The sequence below is a fragment of the Prunus persica genome, chromosome G1, assembly GCF_000346465.2.
Source record: "Prunus persica cultivar Lovell chromosome G1, Prunus_persica_NCBIv2, whole genome shotgun sequence".
Lineage (NCBI taxonomy): Eukaryota > Viridiplantae > Streptophyta > Magnoliopsida > Rosales > Rosaceae > Prunus > Prunus persica.
The window spans coordinates 25,832,575-25,851,442 of NC_034009.1; the positions used below are offsets into that span (position 1 = coordinate 25,832,575).

Consider the following 18,868-nt stretch of genomic DNA (forward strand, 5'->3'; position numbering starts at 1 on the left):
GAAGGTCTGAAGAAGAGGCTATTAATGACTCAATGGCTTTTAGCATTCAGATTACTGCTTCTGTTTCTGACGTGGCTAATCTTTTGCTTGCCAGAGCAAATGAGATTCAGTAGATGAATAATGAAAATTCATATCTTCGGAGAATGCTTTATGATTCTCAACAAGAGGTTGAAAACTTTAAAAATGAAAATAAGGCTTTGTTGAAACTGGTGAGTTAGTACTCCATCGATATGCATATAAGGCTTGACATGCTGTAGATTTCAAATGAAAAGATTATGCAAGACCAAGAGAGGCTTATGACTAAGCTCAAGAGGTGACGTTCTCTTTCTCTAGAGACTTCTAGATCATAATGGAATTTTATAGATTTTACAGAGCCTGCTCATTCCTTGCAGGTGAAAAGAATCTATTTGTTATATGCTTTTTTCATGTTATAATAATTGGACAAATACTTGCACTTTTGGTTTGCACGTCTTTTCAAAATAACGATTTGGAACCTTGTGCCTTATAGGTTCAAATAACCACATTAAATCTCTCAAATTATATATTTCAATGCATGTGTGCCCAGAACTTCTGGCCCACATTAAACACAACCTCATAATTTAATTTCCATTTTCAAATGGGCATGAAATATAAATTGAGGAAAAGCCATGATAATATTGCATTATAGTAATGAATAGCATTAAATACTATATACCCAAAACTTTAGGTTCGGGATTTCTCATATATTTGGATCTATGGGCTTCCGGCCCAGATCATATAATATAACAAAATATGTGGGGAGCCTCAATTCATCCTTTGAGGTTTTTCCTGATTTTATTCAATTCATCCTAGGGAACTGTAGGTCCCTTTTATACAGTGACGAGTTAACTAAAATGGTTACTATTCATCAATTCATGAATACGATTTTGTTCATGCATATAGTACGTTTGCCATTACAGTTATCATTCATGTGTACGGCACCATTCATGTATATGGTTACTATTCATAATACACTTGCCAGTACATTTACTATTCATGTGTACGGCTCACATATGCAGTACTATTACATTATCAAGGAACTTCAAGTCCTTATTTACATGTCAAGGATAAAGGACCTTCAAGTCGGATCACTTGTTTACAAATATAGTATTGGAGAGATTGTCAGCTCTCATATTATTATTATCGTTACGGATCTTCAGGTCCTGATGTAGTTGTATGATTGGGAATCAAAGAACTTCTAGTCCTGATCTCTGTATGGTGTAAAACTCATCATAACACACAATTAATTCATAAAATAAATTGCTATAAATAAATTGAAAATAAATTGCTATAAATAAATTGAAAATAAATTGCTGGAATGGACCCCAAACCATACTTTAAATAATAAAGTAAATGTGCGATGAAATAAATGTATTTGTATGGGCATTAATTCTACTACATACTTTAAATAAAAAGTAAAGGAAATTATGTGGACGATGAACTTGCGCCACAAATAAATACCATTGTATGAGTATTAAACCTACACTATACTGTAAATAAAGTAAATATGGAGATAAAACCGCCACCAAATATATATAGGTATATATACATAAAGTATATAAGTAAGACCGAGAGTATATTACTATTGTTAATCTATATATATAAACAAAAGGCAGAGAATGGTAAAACATTCAAAATACCAAAAAATGTCTTTGGTTAATGTAAACATTAAGAATTGAAATTATTAATTAAATGAGGTAATATGGTAAATTCACACTTTTTCATATTTAAAAAATTAAAATTAAAAGAAAATTCAAATAATAGATCCTATTTTTTGAAACACAATTACCCATTATCTTTTTTAGTTTTAAAATAAATTTAATTTTTTTAAAAAAAAAGCCTCTTCACACGTGCTTCCCGTGTGTGCAAAGAGGCTAGTATATATAATATATCAGTCCTGATCTCTTGGACCACAGGAGTCTAAGAGATTTGTGGTCACTCACCGTTGGATGTAAATTCAACGGTTCACTCAATCTTGCACTCCTTTTAAGAAACTTTTTTGAACCATTGGATTAATATCCAACGGTGGGTGACCACAATCTCTTGGACTCATGTGGTCCAAGAGATCAAGACTGACTAATATATTATTAAACTAATATATAGAAGTATGGCTAGAAATCTTCTAGCAATCATACTAAGGGTTAGTTTGGTATTACTGTGTTTAAAAAAAAACTGCTTCTGCTGTGCTGCTAGAATAAACATCTGTGAAATGAAGTAGCTAAGTGTTTGGTAATCTATATTTATAAAAGTGCTGTGAATATAAAAAGTGTTTGGTGAATATTTTTGTAGAAGTGTTGTGACTATGTATAATGACTGACACCAAAAATGTTATTTTCATTTTTCATAAAAGACAAGAAAAATGGGGTTTTCTTTATTTTTTTGCTCTCCCTGTTCTCTTGATCCTTCTTCTCTTTTCTTCTTCGTCCCTCATCTCTTTCTATTGAATCGATATCACACTTTATATTTTAGGTTGAAAAACAAAAGCTGAAACCGTTAGGAGAAATATATGCAGAGGGAGAAGGATAGAAAACATAGGATTTTGAATGTTCAGTATATTTCACTATCAAAAAAACACAGAGGAATTACATGAGTATATTCCTCTTCTCAGTCAAAATTCAGATCCTATTTTTTAGGGAGCAAGGACTCATCTCCAGCCATACAGACCATAGGAGGTTACGATCTTTCCACTAGGAGAAAGATCGAATGACACAGTACAATCTAAATGGGATAAGAATAACAGCTGTGTAGGTTTCTAAAAACATAAATAACACTAGCTGTTACTCATTTAAACTAACAACTATTTCTAAAAAAATCAAATTCTTCATCTCTTCAATTTCTTCATTCTCTTCACTTCCAATCTGCAGGATTGTCATCTGCAGGTTTATTTAAGCTAAGTATGCAGCTTAATTCTCAACACTTTCTACGTAAACAACCAAAAGTTAGAAAGGGAAAAATAAAAAAAAATCAAAACCAGGCCAAAGAAATCAACAACGAAAACAAATCTGCAACCCATATATGCTTCAAAGCTTTGGACACAAACCCTCATCAAAGTTTTTTTTTTTTCCAGATCTGCAATCTTGTCACTGGTTGATGAGGAATCAAATCTACAATAATTGGTTTTCCCCCATTGATTCCCTTTTCGAACATCTTATTCCTTCTCTTGTGGTTGTTCCACATCCCTCATCCCTCCCCCACTCCACTCCCTACATACCCAACAGCAGCCCTGTGGGAACCTAATTTTAAGCAAACCCTAGGTAAAATATTTCTTTCCATTTGGGGAATATTTGATTTGGGGATTCTTGCCTTGATTAGGGATTTGATTCGCATTAAATCCCTAATTGATTTAAATCTTCTAAAATCAGAAAAATAATTCATTTCCCAACAAGGATTATTTTTCTCCAAACCCGAACCCTCCGAGACCACTATAAAAGGATGGTCACGCACAAGGGTTGAGGTAAGTATGAAATCTCTACTGAAACTCTGTAGAAAATTCCTCTCACAAACCCTAGCCACCTACTCTCTCTCTCTCTCTCTCTCTCTCTCTCTCTCTCTCTCTCTCTCTCTCTCTCTCTCTCTCTCTCTTTCTCTTTTACATAAGGCTCCGGCCGCCCGGTTTACACCGTAAACACATCTCCGTACCTTATTAGCTATTGTTTTCTATACGATTCAATTGAACTAATTTAGGCATCAAAGGGCCTTTGGCCAACACCCCCGAGGAGGTTATGGCGAGTGGTGAATTTGGGACTGTAGTGGGTCTGAAAGTGGAATATAAAGTGAGGATAAGGGATGTCATTTGCTAAAATAAATGAGGGGTATTATGGGTATTTTGAATGTTTCATTAATTGCTCCGCAGGCTTCCATCCGCAGTAGTTGCAGTAGTTTTGAAAAGCACCTCTGGAACTGCTTTTGAAATATGTTATGAGTGACAACAATTCTGAAAAAAAGCAACCTTATCTTGATTTACCAAACACTTTTCATTCAAAACTTAAAAAATAAGCTGCTTCTTTTAAAAGCACAGCAACCTCAAACTAAGGCCCTGTTTGGGATTGCTTTTTTTGCTAAAAACCTACTTAACTTTAAAGTCAAGTAGTTAAAGGTGTTTGGTAAAAATAAAATATCCTGCTTATTTTAAAAGCAATGGTATTTTGACAGCAGCTTTTAAAAGCAACCTCGGGTTGCTTTTTAAAGCTACTTTCAATTGAAGCAGCGCGCTCCCTTTAATAATTTTTTTTGCAATTCTACAAATACCCTTATTATGTTAGAAATTTATCTTTCATATTTCTCTCAAGTTTGCAGACACCATCATTTGGTATTTCCTGTAGCCTCCCAAGTTATCAATCTATTCGCTCAATCTCCTGTAGCCTCCCAAGTTTGCAGACGATTCACTCAATCTCTTTTCAAAGGTAGATTATCAATCTCTTCAAAGCTATTAATTATAGTTTTTAGGGATATATGTATTCTTCAATCTCTCGTGTATGATAGTTTTTAGGGATGGAATCCATATGGTCCAACAGGTCCTTCAATTGCTGGCAGTGGCGGACATGTGCAGACGCAAAAAGGTGCACCTGCACCTCCAGTCGCCGAAAAAGTCAATTACAACAGCTGGAATTGCACCTCTGCTTCAGAAATGAGATGCATAGAACCCTTTCTATGAAATGCCCAAACCACCTGGGTTGGGAGAGTTGCATAGCTGTGTGCTGCGCGCTTGTTTTTTTTTTTTTTTTTTTTAACACAGCCTGGCCAAAACGATGTTGTTTTGGACCAGGCTTTAAAAAAGGCATTGATCTGAGTGTGTGTGTGTGTGTGTGTGTGTGTGTGTGTTTTTTTTTAACCTGATCAAAATGACGTCGTTTTGGACCAGGATTTTTTATATAAAAAAAACGTAAAAATATAAGGAAACTGCTGTGCTGCTGGGCCATTCTATTGGGCTTTTTAATTTATATTTCCTTACTTAATTGGGTTTCCATTTTTTATAATTCCTTACTTAATTGGGTTTTAAGTGAGAGTTATCTTTATTCAATTGGGTTTTGGGAATTCCTTATTTAATTGGGATTGGAATTCTCTATATAAAGTACCAATTTATTCAATTGTGTATGCATCATAAGAATCCTACGTTTTTTCTTCTTCTTGAGTAATGGAACGGTACTTTTAGAGAAAGAGTTTAAATCCTCCTTCAAATAATCCGAGTAGTTCAAATCCTCCCTCAAATAATCCAGCTAGTTCCAACCCTCCTTCAAATAATCCAGCTAGTTCAAATCAACCTTCAAATAATCCGTCTACTTCACATCCTCCCTTGAATAATTCGGATAGTCCAAAATGTTCGCAAGTCACTGAGTTGGATGAAATATTGGCTAATCTTCCTACAGACCCTGGACTTAGACCTCCAATGAATTATTATAATCCCAATTTTCGAGAACAAATTAGAAAGAGCCCATCTGCAAAGGGGTCCTTGTCAGCCTAAAAGCCAAAACGACATGCCTCAAACACTTATGGGGGAGAGTAATCGACGCTTTCTTGTGAAATGGTTTGATTTCTTCATTGTTATCTTTTTAAATGCGACTTTGATAAACAAGGAAAGGCTGGAAGCGATGTCTTCACTGAGAAAGGGTTTAAAGATTGGAGGAAGGGACCCGAGAATTTTAGGGACCATGTTGGACAAGTTGGAAGTCTTCACAATAAAGCTACACAACATTGTACAGATTTAATGAATCAGAAGCAACACGTTGAAACCATTGTGATCAAGTAGACAGACTAAGCTCATATTAAATATCGCATTCTATAAACTGCCGCACTTGATTGCACTAGATATTTATTGCGACAAGTTCTTCCTTTTCGTGGCCATGATGAAAGCGAAACATCTAGCAATAAGGGTAATTATGTGGAGCTTTTGCAATTTCTTGCCGATCATGATGAGAAAGTTCGTGCCGTTGTGTTTGAAAACACTCCAAGGAATCTCAAGTATATTGCTCCTACAATTAAAAAAGATCTTATCAATTCTTGTGCCGTTGAAACCATTGATGCAATTATTAGTGATATGGATGATGCATTCTTTTCTATATTGGTAGATGAATCACGTGATGTTTCAATAAGAGAGTAAATGGTAGTGGTGTTGCATTATGTGAACAAAAAAAGGCAAGTAATTGAAAGGTTTGTGGGTGTCCAATATGCCTCTGATACGACTAGTAGCAAATTGAAAGCGACAATTGAGCAGTTGATTTCTTCAACAAATTTGAGCATGTCCAGCCTACGAGGACAGGGATATGATGGCGCTAGTAATATGAGAGGTGAGCTCAATGGTCTTAAAACACAGATTTTGAGAGAATATCTTCAAGCATATTATGTCCATTGTTTTGCACATCAACTACAACTAGCTCTTGTAGCCGTGGCAAAGGGAAATAAAAACATTGCTACTTTCTTCACAACGGCTAGTAATGTCGTTAATATTATTGGAGCATCGTGTAAGCATCGAGATGCACTTAGAGAGCAACAACAAAAAGATATTATGAAAACTCTTGAAATTGATGATCTTGAAACGGGGAGAGGGTTAAATCAAGAGACTACTCTCAAACGTCCTTGTGATACACGTTAGAACTCACATTATGATACTTTACTTAGTATTAATATTATGTTTCATCCCGTGGTGAAGGTGCTTGAATAGATTGTTGATGATGTCAACCAAGATAATTTAGGTGAAGCAAATAGGTTGTTGAAAGAAATACAAACTTTTGACTTTGTGTTTCACTTATATTTGATGAGATTTATATTGGGAATCACAAATGATTTGTCAAAGGCATTACAAAAGAAAGATCAAGATATTGTGAATGCGATGATGTTGGTCCAAAGATGTAAGCAAAAGCTACAATCCGTGAGGGATGATGACTTTGATGATTTGCTCATGGAAGTATCAATATTTTGTGGTAAAAATGATAGACGTTCCTAACATTGATGATTTATTTGTACCACAAGGGAGATCAAGACGTAAAGCTCAAAAAATCACAAACCACCATTATTATCGTGTGGACTTATTTCTTACTATCATTGATAAGCAACTAGTGGAATTGAATAATTGCTTCACTGAGGTAAATACTGAATTGCTTCTTTGTATGGCATGTTTGAGTCCGGCTTATAATTTTGCAGCTTTTGACAAACATAAAATACTTTGTTTTGCTAAATTTTACCCTCAAGAATTTAATGATCGAGACCTCATGAAGCTTGAAGATCAACTTGGGCTTTATATTGTTGATATGCAGAGCATCACAGAGTTTTCATCATTGAACGGAATTACTGATCTGGCAGAAAAATTAGTGAATACAGGAAGGAGTAGAATATACAACTATGTGTATTTACTTCTTACATTGGCTTTAGTTTTACCCGTTGCAACTACTTAGGTTGAGAGAGCTTTTGCAGCTATGAATATTGTGAAAACACCATTGCGTAACAAAATGGGGAATCAATGGTTGAGTGATAGCTTGGTTGTTTACATTGAGAAAGATGTTTTTTCTTGTATTAGTAATGCAAATATAATGCGACGCTTTCATGATATGAAACCTCGTCGGCAACAATTGTAGGTTAATTGTAACGTTATTATTTTAATTATTTATGAATAACATTAGTATTGTTTAAATTATAAGGATGTTTAGTTGTCTTCTTTCTCTCTTTTTTTTTGGTTTTTTGTTTTGTTTTTGGGTTTTGAGCTCTTAGCTTTTAAAAATTGCACCTCCGTTGAAAAATTCCTGGATCCGCCGCTGATGGCAGGGCGACCTTGCTCTCCTTCAACTCTAATTCTTCCAAGTTGAAAGCTTTCTTACCCATTGTTGGTTATAGTTGGTCCTAGAAAATAAATTATATTTTGTTCGAAAATTAAATTTTTATTTTTCTTTAAGCAAAGATTAATATAATTTTTAGAGAGAAAGTCTAACAAAACTTTCAAGGTTTATTTTTTACAAAACATATTAGTAAAAAAAAACACTTTCAGCATCATGTCTATTTTAGTCATTATGAATAGTTACAGCACTTTTACAGTAAAATTTACCAAACGCTCTGACACTGCTTTTCATACTCACAGCACTTTTAAAATTATAGTTTATCAAACGTTTAATTGCTTTACTTTACAGCTGATTCTTTTTAAAGCACATCAAAATCAACTTTTTTTAAAAGTGACCGCAATCACAAACTAGGCCTAAGCCTAAAAGTTGCATAAAGCTTTTCCACTCTTCTTTTTTGGGTGAGTTCTGATCAATACCAAGATGCAATAAAATAATATATAATTATAATAGCAAACAAATAAAATTGATCTTTGTGCAGGATATCACGCATGCTCCCTTAAGAGCACTTTCACCCATTTGTCATGACAAAGGGCAAGGGTAAGCCAAGGGCTGTTACTATTCATGTGAATAGTGGCAGCTCTTGCAAAAGGCTTGTTGTGTTTCCACCTATTGCTATGGCAAGTCTAGGGCAACCACTATTCACATGAGATGATGAGAGGAATTTGTATAGAGTTTTGGTGTGAGAAGTGAAGAATATGGCTAGATATTTATTAAAAAATAAAAAATAAATTCTGAAATTTTTGGTTTTTTTTAAAAAATTTTAAAAAAATTCATTGCTGACATCAATAGCCCCCAGGGACGAGCTCAGGCTCGTTTTGTCTTTGGGCTTGCTTAGTTTACTGGGGCCCACCTCCTGCCTGGGCTGCTGAAGCCCGGTGGAACCAAACCTGGGGCTTGGGCCCCCTCCTGCCCAGGCTAAACTAAAGTGCTGGAATTTCTCTAAGTGATAATTTCATAAACAAAGTGTAATGGACAAGTATCATGATTGCCACTACTTTTCTTCCTTCCATCAACACAATAGTTAGTAATATAAATAATAGTACAACATAGAAAATTATACTTAAGAGCTTCTCATGCTAATGAACGGTATATGCGGAATATTGAGCTACATTTAAAGTAAATGAAACACAATATTTAACGAGGTTTGGCTATGCCTACGTCCTTGGAGAGCAGCATTAGCAATTTTTCCATTATGTAAAATAATAAAGCAAAAACTTTAGCATTTACAATCTCTGTGGCTCACTAATTTTTTTCTCTTCAAAAATTTCTCTCTACTCTCGTCTCTCCTCTCACTCTTCTTTCTTTTTTTCCTTCTCTCTAGCCTCTCATTTTCTTCTCTAATATTTGGTGCCTAAAGGAAAAGAAGGGGGAAGCGTTATTTATAGGCAGAATTTCGTTGTGGCTGTGGCTGTGGCTGTTTTTTGTTTTTTTTTTTTTTTTTTGTGGTCAAGAGAGAAACTTCATAAACCCAAAGCGGGAAAATAGGGGAAACCTGAGCAACAAACAGAAAGCTGAAGACGTCACACCATGGCCCAGATTTAGCTGAATAAAGCCCATTAGCACACCACGACCACACAACATGATCAGGATGGCGAGCATTGCCAGTGGGTAAACACAAGACTGTGCTAATAGGGTCTTGATCAAGGAGATGCATAATTCTCTGGAGATTCCATTGATGCAGATCCTTATTCATAATTTCAGCAACAAATTGGGGAGCATCGTGAGGGACAGATTGAATAGGATTTATGGTTCCCCCATGCAGTGGTGGATCCACCATGGGGTCAATTGGGTCAGACGACCCCGTGATAGTCCGGGAAATAACTTGGAGGTCCCTTGTTGGCCTTTGCAGCCATGGGAGACGACCCCATGGAGAAGAAGATGCAAGTTGCGAGGGAGAAGAAAGAGGGAGGAAGAAGAGAGAGAGAGAGAGAGGGAGGAAGAAAAAGAAGACAGTGATTGAAAGGGAGAAGACTGTGATTGAGAGGGAGAAGAAAGAAGGGAGATTCACTATTATACCCAATATGGGGGCCCAAATTATAAAAATACCCTACATAAAATGGACTTTAGAAACACACCCAAAGCCCATTTACAATATAACAAAAAAGCTTTTAACTTCTTATAAATTACAAAACTGCCATCAATTTCTTAAAACAAGCCCAACCCCAAAATCTCATAAAAATACCCAAAGCACTCAATAGGGCATCAAAGTAATTTAATAATCAATATTAAATTCAATAAGGCCAGCTATCATTTTTTGGGTTTTTTTTGGGTTTGTTGATAGGAATTCAATTGTGTAGGGTTTATTTATAATATTAGTGCTAGAAATGGGTATATCACTAAATATCTCAAGAAAGAAGGCACTGCGCAAACACAAATAATTATAAATAAAAAAAGAGATCTATTAGGGTTTTTGAAATATTTTTATAATTATGTTGGGTAGACCTATAAATACTAAAAGTATACATAAATAAAGTAAAAATACCACTTACCGTAGTGGCCTCTCAATTTAAAAGGAGCTTTAGGTCAATGGTTTAACACCCATTGTGTTGTTGTTGTTGTTTTTTTTTTTTCGTAAAATTTCAGATATTTTATTGTTTGGGTGAGTTTATTTATTAATTGGGTTATTTTTGGGGGTGTGTATTTATTATTTGGGTTGGTGTTATTATTTTGATGAAATTTATGGTTTACATAATACATATATGGACTTGATTTATTGAATGATGTTTTTGTTAATTGGAATAAGTTTGGCGTATTTTTTTATTTTTTATTTGCATTGTTTTTATCTTAAAAAAAAATTAAAACTATAACACTATGACCCTATAGGATAACAATCCTGAATTTGCCACTACCACCCATGAGGAGGAGAAAGCCATCTATCCGTCCAAATACAAGTATTATCACCACTTTTTTTCCCTCCAACCTTGCAGACTCATAATTTGAGTTCGCAATTTTATTAAATTGTTTAAGAATGATTAACCCCTAAATTTTTTTTGGTTAATTTTTCTTGACATTATTTTTGTTTCAACACTCGTGATTTAATTTTCTAAACATTTTAACCTAAAAAAATTAAAATTCCAAAACATAATAGAATTTCACCTAAAAATAAATTTTCTAAAGTTTTACTTCATTGGAGAGGGGGGCAATGAGCTATGTTGTGTGTTTAAATTATAAAAGTGGTTGTGTGATTTTAATGAATTATATAGTTTATCATTGAATTTAAAAAAAGACTAATCATAGAAAAATAAACAACAATCATTAAATTTTACCGTTGAAATTGCTTAAAATTAATCATGATCGTTGATTACAAATATAGTTGTTGGAATATTTATAATAATAATAATAATAATAACAGCAACATCGGATTTTTCGCACAAAGTTGCTGCCCAAACAAAACAACCAAAACCGAGCCCAGTAAATATTGTTCAGAACGTGGGCTTTAGCCAGGAAAAAAAAGATTTTGAGCCGACAAAACTATCAGTCCAAGCAATAATGGGATTGGAATTTCACCCAAGATTTGAGATTTCTCAAATTTTTACCCCCCAAAATACATAGGTTTGAGAAGTTTTTTGGACTCAAAACTCAAAGTTTGAGTTTCCACCACTTGGGTTGGAGATGACCTTAGAACCTAAAAAGTCTTTAGCTTCACGTCAGTGTTAGTGCAAGTCAGCCCGAGGGCTGGCGTCAACCTTTCAGCTTTGAAATTTTTTTTACCATTTTCACATGTCAGCGTCTGGGCTCTCTGATCTGATTTTTTTTCCCTTCAATTCAACGGCAGCCAATTTTTGTGCAATAAAAAAATGGAAAAAAAATGGAATTTTTTTTTTAAATACCAAAAAAATAACTGATTTTTTTTCTCTATATATTTAAGTAAATGTCTTTGTCCTTTTACTTTCATTTATTTTTATATTACTCCATTTACTTAAGTTTACAATGTAAATAAGGAAGTACCCCCCATTTGGATTCAAATAAAAATACTAGAAAATTAAATTCCCACCAAATCAAAATATGAAAAATTAGTTTTAGTGCAAAATACGATTTAGGCTAAAAATGATGGCTCATCAAGTCAATATATACTTCATATTAAATCCCATAAAATCAAGTTTTCTTATTTGATGTGTAAAGAATAACAGCCGCCAAAAATTATCTTGAGAAAATGATTATTCCAAAAAATCATTTTTCATACTTAGTCAATATTGTATCTCTATTTTTCAAGTGAATAATAGCTGTCCTAGGACTCCTCTTGCCGGACAAAAGACAAACTGCTGAAAATGCTCTTAGCAGACAAGCTTCCCCACTAGTTTCCTTATCTTCTTATGTATGCTCCACCACATTATCTACAACATAAAAATTAATAAATAATATGGGAATTGAGAGTTGCATAATCAATGACGTTAGCAACGTCGTAGGAGTCGACTTCAATTGACCATTCTCTTCTCCAATAATTGACTGAAATCTAGCAGTTTAAAAGCACCTTCACTTGATGAAAAATTAAAAACCAGACTTCAAAACTTGATTAAAAACTTGAGCTAATTTCCAAACATAAGAACCTAAAGATGGCAAATGCTGCTTCTTCAGCCCATATCCCAGAGGTGGTGCTTGGCTCCTCCGTTGGCCCCAAGAGCATGCCTGTGCTTGCCTTTGGCACAGCAGCTGACAACATACAGCCTAATCTGTTGAAAACAGCAGTTCTTGAGGCCATCAAGCTTGGCTACAGGCACTTTGATACAGCTGCCATTTATGGCTCAGAGCAGACTCTGGGTGAAGCTATAAAAGAAGCACTTAAGCTTGGCCTTGTTGCTTCCAGAGACCAACTCTTCATCACTTCAAAGTTATGGAGCAATGATGCTCACCCTCATCTTGTCATTCCTGCTCTCAAGAAATCACTTGAGTGAGTCTCAAAATCTCAAAATCTCACAATCTAATTTTGTTTTTATTTTCTTTCAAGCAATTGGAATGTTGGGGTGAGTGGTTTTGTTTGATTATATGATTATGTGTGCAGAAATCTTCAATTGGAGTATCTTGACCTGTATCTCATCCACTTGCCCATCAGTGCCAAGCCAGGAAAATTGATGGTTGGAGAATTGGTGTCCGCACCAGTTGACCTTATGCCCCTGGACTTCAAGGGTGTGTGGGCAGCCATGGAAGAATCTCAGAAACTTGGCCTCACCAAATCAATTGGAGTCAGCAATTTCTCCAGCAAAAAGACTGAAACTATACTCTCTTTTGCTACCATTCCTCCTTCAGTTAATCAAGTAAGTCCATTTTCTTTCTACACATGCTTTGGTTTCTTTTCTTTTCTTTTCTCATTCCAAATAAACTAAATTCATTAATTTGGGAGTCTCTGTAAATATAGGTGGAGATGAGCCCATTCTGGCAACAGAAGAAGCTAAGAGACTTCTGCAAGGCCAATGGTATAGTTGTGACTGCGTTCTCTCCTTTGGGTGCCATGGGAACCGGCTGGGGTACCAATCATGTTTTGGAAAGCAAAGTGCTTCAGGATATAGCAGAGGCTCGAGGAAAAACAATTGCTCAGGTTCTGTCACATTTTTTCTCTTTTGTTCTTGAGATCGTTCTGTCACATTTTGCACATTAATTGTTATATAGCAAAACACAAAGTGTCATATTATTTTTCAGTCAAAATTAGGAGTAGATATAACCCATTAATTATTTTCAAGTATACACATTTTGTGCATGGCTTCAATTCAAACAAACAATTTGTAACTGTGTGTTGGAACTTAAACTTTGGCAGGTTTGCATTAGATGGCTGTACCAGGTAGGGGCAACTCTTGCTGTTAAGAGCTACAACAAGGAGAGGTTGAAGCAGAATCTGCAGGTGTTTGACTGGGAGCTATCAGAGGATGACCTTAACAAGATCAATCAAATCCCACAGCACAAAATGATGTTGAAAGAAGAACTGGTTTCGGCTGATGGATCATCATCACCGTACAAATCCGTTGAAGAATTATGGGATGGAGAGATTTAGGCCTGAAATGAAAACCAATCCTTGTGTAACACGTTTTGTGTGCGTCCAAAAATAAAGGCGCCTTTTAGTCATTTTCAGGAAAACCTAGCCGCTCTCTCCCTCCCTAGGAAGGAAAACCCAAGGTTTGAAGACTTAGCCGCCACCCCCTCTATTCCGGATCTATTTTGTCCGGGGACTGCCATTGCCTGTAGCCGACGTGGTTGCTCTGTTGTTTCAGTTTGTGTTGTCAGCGCTTTGTATTTTGTTTGTTTCTTTTGCAGATTTGAGATTTGAGATCCATGCTGGATATCTACTCCAGATCTGTTGATTCGTCTCAATTTGTGATTTGGTGACAAACGAGGTGACCGAGCGTGCTGTGCGGATCTTTTCAGCCTTTTGTGCTGTTTGTGCTTCAACCCGTTGGTGGTGTTGATCAATAATCTCTTCTTGTATTTTACTTGTAATTTACATGTAAGAGCCTCAAGTGTTTGTTGCGTCAGTATACTCCCACCTATCTGGATAACCTTTTGTGGTTACGCTTCCGCATTTGTATCAACTCTAAATGAGTATTTGTATATGCCCTTATACTGACTAATTTATAAGGGTAATACTAAACTTACCACATTTTTGTATTACATTGTGTACTACCTCTCTAATAGAGGTGGAGCCCACCAATACAACGGAGCCTACCTCTCTATTAGAGATGTGGTACACAATGTGGTATAAAAAATGTGATAAACCTAGTATTTTGCAATTTATAAATGTAATATCGCTAATATAATTAAAAAAATTAAAGGCGCCAAGGCCCATCTCTAAAGTTCTCTGTCGCTATCCTAACGATCCTCAATTAATTGATTACTTTATAGAAACCAAACAAATCAGAAAAAAAAGAGATTTGATCATTTACCTTATGGGTAATTAAAACTAGGGAGCTTTAGTTTTCACACATAAAATACTTTACTAATTTGGAAGATAGATATACAATTTTACTTAATTAATATAAGACCAAGAACAATAAAGTAACACCTACTTTTACCAAAATAAAATCGAAGAACACTAAAATTACTACATGTGCCATTGTGCTTTATTGTCAAATATAGATATTTAGTTTTCACTAGGGATGGCAACGGGCCGGTTAGGGGCCGGGTATGGCAATACCATCCCCGTCCCCGCTCCCCATCCCTGTCCCCGTCCCCGCCCCAATCCCCGGTTTAGGCTTTTCGGGGAATCCCCGTCCCCGTCCCCGTCGGGGAAGTGTCTCCCATACCCGCCCCAATCCCCGGTTTTTAATAAGATATTTCTTGTTAAAATAATTTCTCAATCCAAATATTTAGAAACTTTTTCAGTAAGCACAATAAATCCTTCTAGTCTTAAATTAGAAAACCAATCCTAAAGAAATATTAACAATATCCTGTTATCAAATAAAACTTCACAATTTCAATGAACTCTCCTACGCTCCATCATTCATAGCTTTAATCAAAAAACAAAGATATGTTCTCTGTTTCAATGGTAGACTCCTACAAAAGAAAAAATTAATAATAAGATAAAACATTACAATTATTTAAAAGAAAATGAGAAACTGGCCAATATAAGAAAAATCTATTTAAAAAATTAAAGAGAGCTATTAAATATAAGAATGTTACCTCTTCCTCATTATTATCAACTTCTTCATCTTGAACGGTAACTCTTCTAGCTTCCTTCTCATTAGGGCTTGAAGCTAACAGTATAAATAAAAAAAATTATTAGAAAACAACAATAAAATGTTTTACTTAATATGAAAAATATAAGCATAAAAATATTTCAATACCTCTTATCTCACTCCATAACCAATCGCGAGCGCACATCAATGCCTCTACTGTGTTTGAATGAAGCCGGCTACGATGAGGGCTTATAATCCTTCCACTAGTACTAAAGCAAGACTCTGAAGCAACTGTGGATACAGGAATGGTCAAAATATCTCTAGCAATATCATGCAAAGTAGGATATTTGATCCCATTTGATTTCCACCAACATAATATATCAAAATCATCATCATCATTCCTAGGTAAAAGAGACTCTTCTAGATAATGATCCAACTCAGATTTAACATGTCCATGGGTAGTGGAGTGAGAAACAAACACATCTAATTGCTTTACCAAATCAAGTTTAGGCATAGATGGTCTAGATGACGAAGTAGGAATCAAAGATTCAGATTGCACCTGTTGACTTTGTTGAGATCTTGACTGATACTCCTTGACCAAGTCATAGAGAATATCTTTATATTTCTTAATCTCTTGAGCTGCGTTGTTTGAATATATTAGAGGGCATAAAAATTCAATTTGTTTCATCTTATACCTTGGATCCAAAATACTTGCAACTCCCATCAAACCATGCATTGTATCCCAATACTTCTCAAACTTTGTTTGCATATGTAATGCCATTGCTTGCACCTCTTCTTGTTCAGAACTAAGCCAATCATAAATTGCTAATCTAATAGCACAAATATTCTTAAAGTAAAGATTGGCAGTAGGATACTTGGTCCCTGAAAAAAGAACAGTCACATCATAAAACATGGCCAACTTATCAACAAGCTCCTTTGTCTTTGCCCAATCACTTTCACTAGGCACTTCTTTGTACAATGGCTCACGGTGCTTCAAACGAGGAAAAACATCTTTGTATATCATTGCAGTCTTAAGCATGGAATATGTAGAGTTCCATCTAGTCTTACAATCAAGTTCTAACATTTTAGAGGTTGGAACTCTCAATTGCTTGGCCGCTTCAAGAAATTTCTCCTCTCTTTTTTGGGTTCCTAGCCAAAATGCAACACTGTACCTAATTTTCTCAATACTTTTTTTAATCACCTCTAAGCCATCTCTCACTACCAAATTCAAAATATGAGCACAACACCGCATGTGGAATAAACGTCCATCTAACATAAGTGAACTCGAGCAAATCTTATCTAACACTATCGCAATCATGGAATCATTTGTAGAACAATTATCTACAGTTAAGGTAGACAACTTACGGTCAAGATTCCATTCGAACATGCATTCCAATAAAGCATCAGCAAGTACCTCCGCCGTGTGTGGACATGGAACATATATAAACCTATAGTAAAACCCAAATAAGTCACAATCTAATTATTTTTTAAAAAAAATAGGATTAATAATTCAAATAAGAAAAGTATATTACTTTTACCTTATTAGTCGGCTTTGTAAATTCCATGCATCATCAATGAAATGTGATGTGATAGTCATGAATCCTCTCTTTTGATTATTCGATGTCCACATATCCGTTGTAATGGCAATTCTACTTCTGTTGGTGTCCAACAACTTCATTGTTTTCTCCCTCTCAACTTCAAAAACCTTAAATATGTCCTTCTTGATTGTGTTTCGAGAACACACCTTAAATAATGGTTGCAAAGCATTGGAATACATCTTGAATCCAATATGATCAACCATGGATAATGGATACTCATGAAGAATAATCATATTTGCAAGTGCCTTCCTGGCATGGTCGTGGTCAAAATTATAAGTGCCAAGTTTGACACTCCCATCACTCAACTTTGTAGGATTCAACATTGATTGATCTATGGTTCTTTGTCTTTTATAAAGACAAGACTTTACATGATCAAGTAAATGTCTAGTCCCATTCTTGCTACTTGCGCCTAAGATATTCTTACAATGAATGCACACAGCTTTTATTTGACCTCGAATTTCTTTCTTTTCAAAATGTTCCCAAGCAGGAGATCTACCTTTCCTTTTATTCATAGCAGCTTGAGTTGAAATTGTGGCTTCTGTGTCGTTATTTTCAGTTACTGCAGGATTGCTATCATTTTCATTTGTTGTAGGGTTGTTATCCTCCTCAATTTGGGTTTCAGGAACTTGAGTCTCTTCATTGTCGTCACTCATCTAGGAAAAAAAAAATAAAAAATTATAAAGACTGATACATCAATTGGAAGGTAAAATATCAAACAACAAGAAAAGAATTAGTCATGACAAAAAATATATTCTCAAAAGGAAAAGAATAAAGAATGCATATTAAAAAAAAGGTATAGCTTTTATTAGAACAAAGCATGCATATCAGACAAAGAATAGCTTTTATCAAATCAAAACATGCATAGGCCTTGCAGTCGAAACAACAATCACTTTGTTTCAACTATTGTCTATTGTCCTAAACCCCTTCACCGCTACAAGACAGCTGTCATTTGATTTGCCTTTGTACACACTACCGTAACCCCCTTGTCCTATTTTTTCTTTGAAGGAGTTGGTCGCTTTCTGGACCTCCAAATAGCTTATACCTTATAACTTGAAGTGGCTTATAGTTCATGAGAAATGCCTCAACAGTTTGACGATCTTGGCTTTGATTCTTCCAGAAGAAGATATATCTCTAGGATATATAAACTCTAGTATTCCTGACTTATTCACAGAGAGTTTGGCCCGCAAAAAATCTAAAGAATATAAACTAAAACAATATAAAATTATCAAATCAAAACAGCTTTTGTGGTGTTAAAGCTGTAAAACAATATAAAATTATCAAATCAAAACAGCTTTTGTGGTGTTAATTGCTTATAGACAATATAGTAAACAATATAAAAATTGTCAAAGAGAGAGAACCTTATTGCTGACAGTAAAATTGATGTGCAGTACTTGCTCATAGAATTTGAGAAGATAGCAGCCGTGTAGGAGGAAGGAATAAGGAGCGACAGACAGATAGCGACTCTCTAGGTTAATTTTGTTTATTATATTATATTAATATATATATATATATTAATTATAAATAAATATATTACTTATCGGGCCGGGTTCGGGGATGGGGATGACAATCCCATCCCCGGCCCATCCCCGGTCGGGGATTTTGCAAATTCGGGGATCCCCGTACCCGGCCCCGATTTCCCCCCGAAAACTCCCCCCGTTAGGGCCGGGGACCCGACGGGTATTATTGCCATCCCTAGTTTTCACCCACCCAAAACTTACAGCTGTCAAAACGACATAACAAGACCCAAAATAGAACAAAAAATGACACTGCTCAAATAGAATCAGTTCCAAAAACCCTTTCGCGCGACCTTTCATCTTCAACTACA

General features: G+C 35.3%; 2 protein-coding genes across 2 annotated transcripts; one reads left to right on the forward strand and one right to left on the reverse strand.

The window, feature by feature from the left end:
* Positions 12,318-14,414, forward strand: LOC18790582 (non-functional NADPH-dependent codeinone reductase 2). Its single transcript, XM_007227149.2, has 4 exons — positions 12,318-12,732; positions 12,844-13,096; positions 13,198-13,377; positions 13,594-14,414. Exons 1-4 carry the CDS (start codon positions 12,398-12,400, stop codon positions 13,825-13,827), a joined length of 1,002 nt encoding a protein of 333 aa, XP_007227211.1. The 5' UTR covers positions 12,318-12,397; the 3' UTR covers positions 13,828-14,414.
* Positions 16,980-18,103, reverse strand: LOC109946649 (zinc finger BED domain-containing protein DAYSLEEPER-like). The gene has a single exon (XM_020555098.1). The coding sequence runs from the start codon at positions 17,694-17,696 to the stop codon at positions 16,980-16,982; it is 717 nt and encodes a 238-aa protein (XP_020410687.1). The 5' UTR covers positions 17,697-18,103.

Bases quoted from the DNA above. Each gene is read 5' to 3' on its own strand.
- LOC18790582 (XM_007227149.2), top strand. From the start codon at position 12,398: ATGGCAAATGCTGCTTCTTCAGCCCATATCCCAGAGGTGGTGCTTGGC. The intron at 13,097-13,197 runs GTAAGTCCATTT...CTGTAAATATAG, and splicing joins TTCCTCCTTCAGTTAATCAA to GTGGAGATGAGCCCATTCTG. The intron at 13,378-13,593 runs GTTCTGTCACAT...AAACTTTGGCAG, and splicing joins GAGGAAAAACAATTGCTCAG to GTTTGCATTAGATGGCTGTA.
- LOC109946649 (XM_020555098.1), bottom strand. From the start codon at position 17,696: ATGAGTGACGACAATGAAGAGACTCAAGTTCCTGAAACCCAAATTGAG.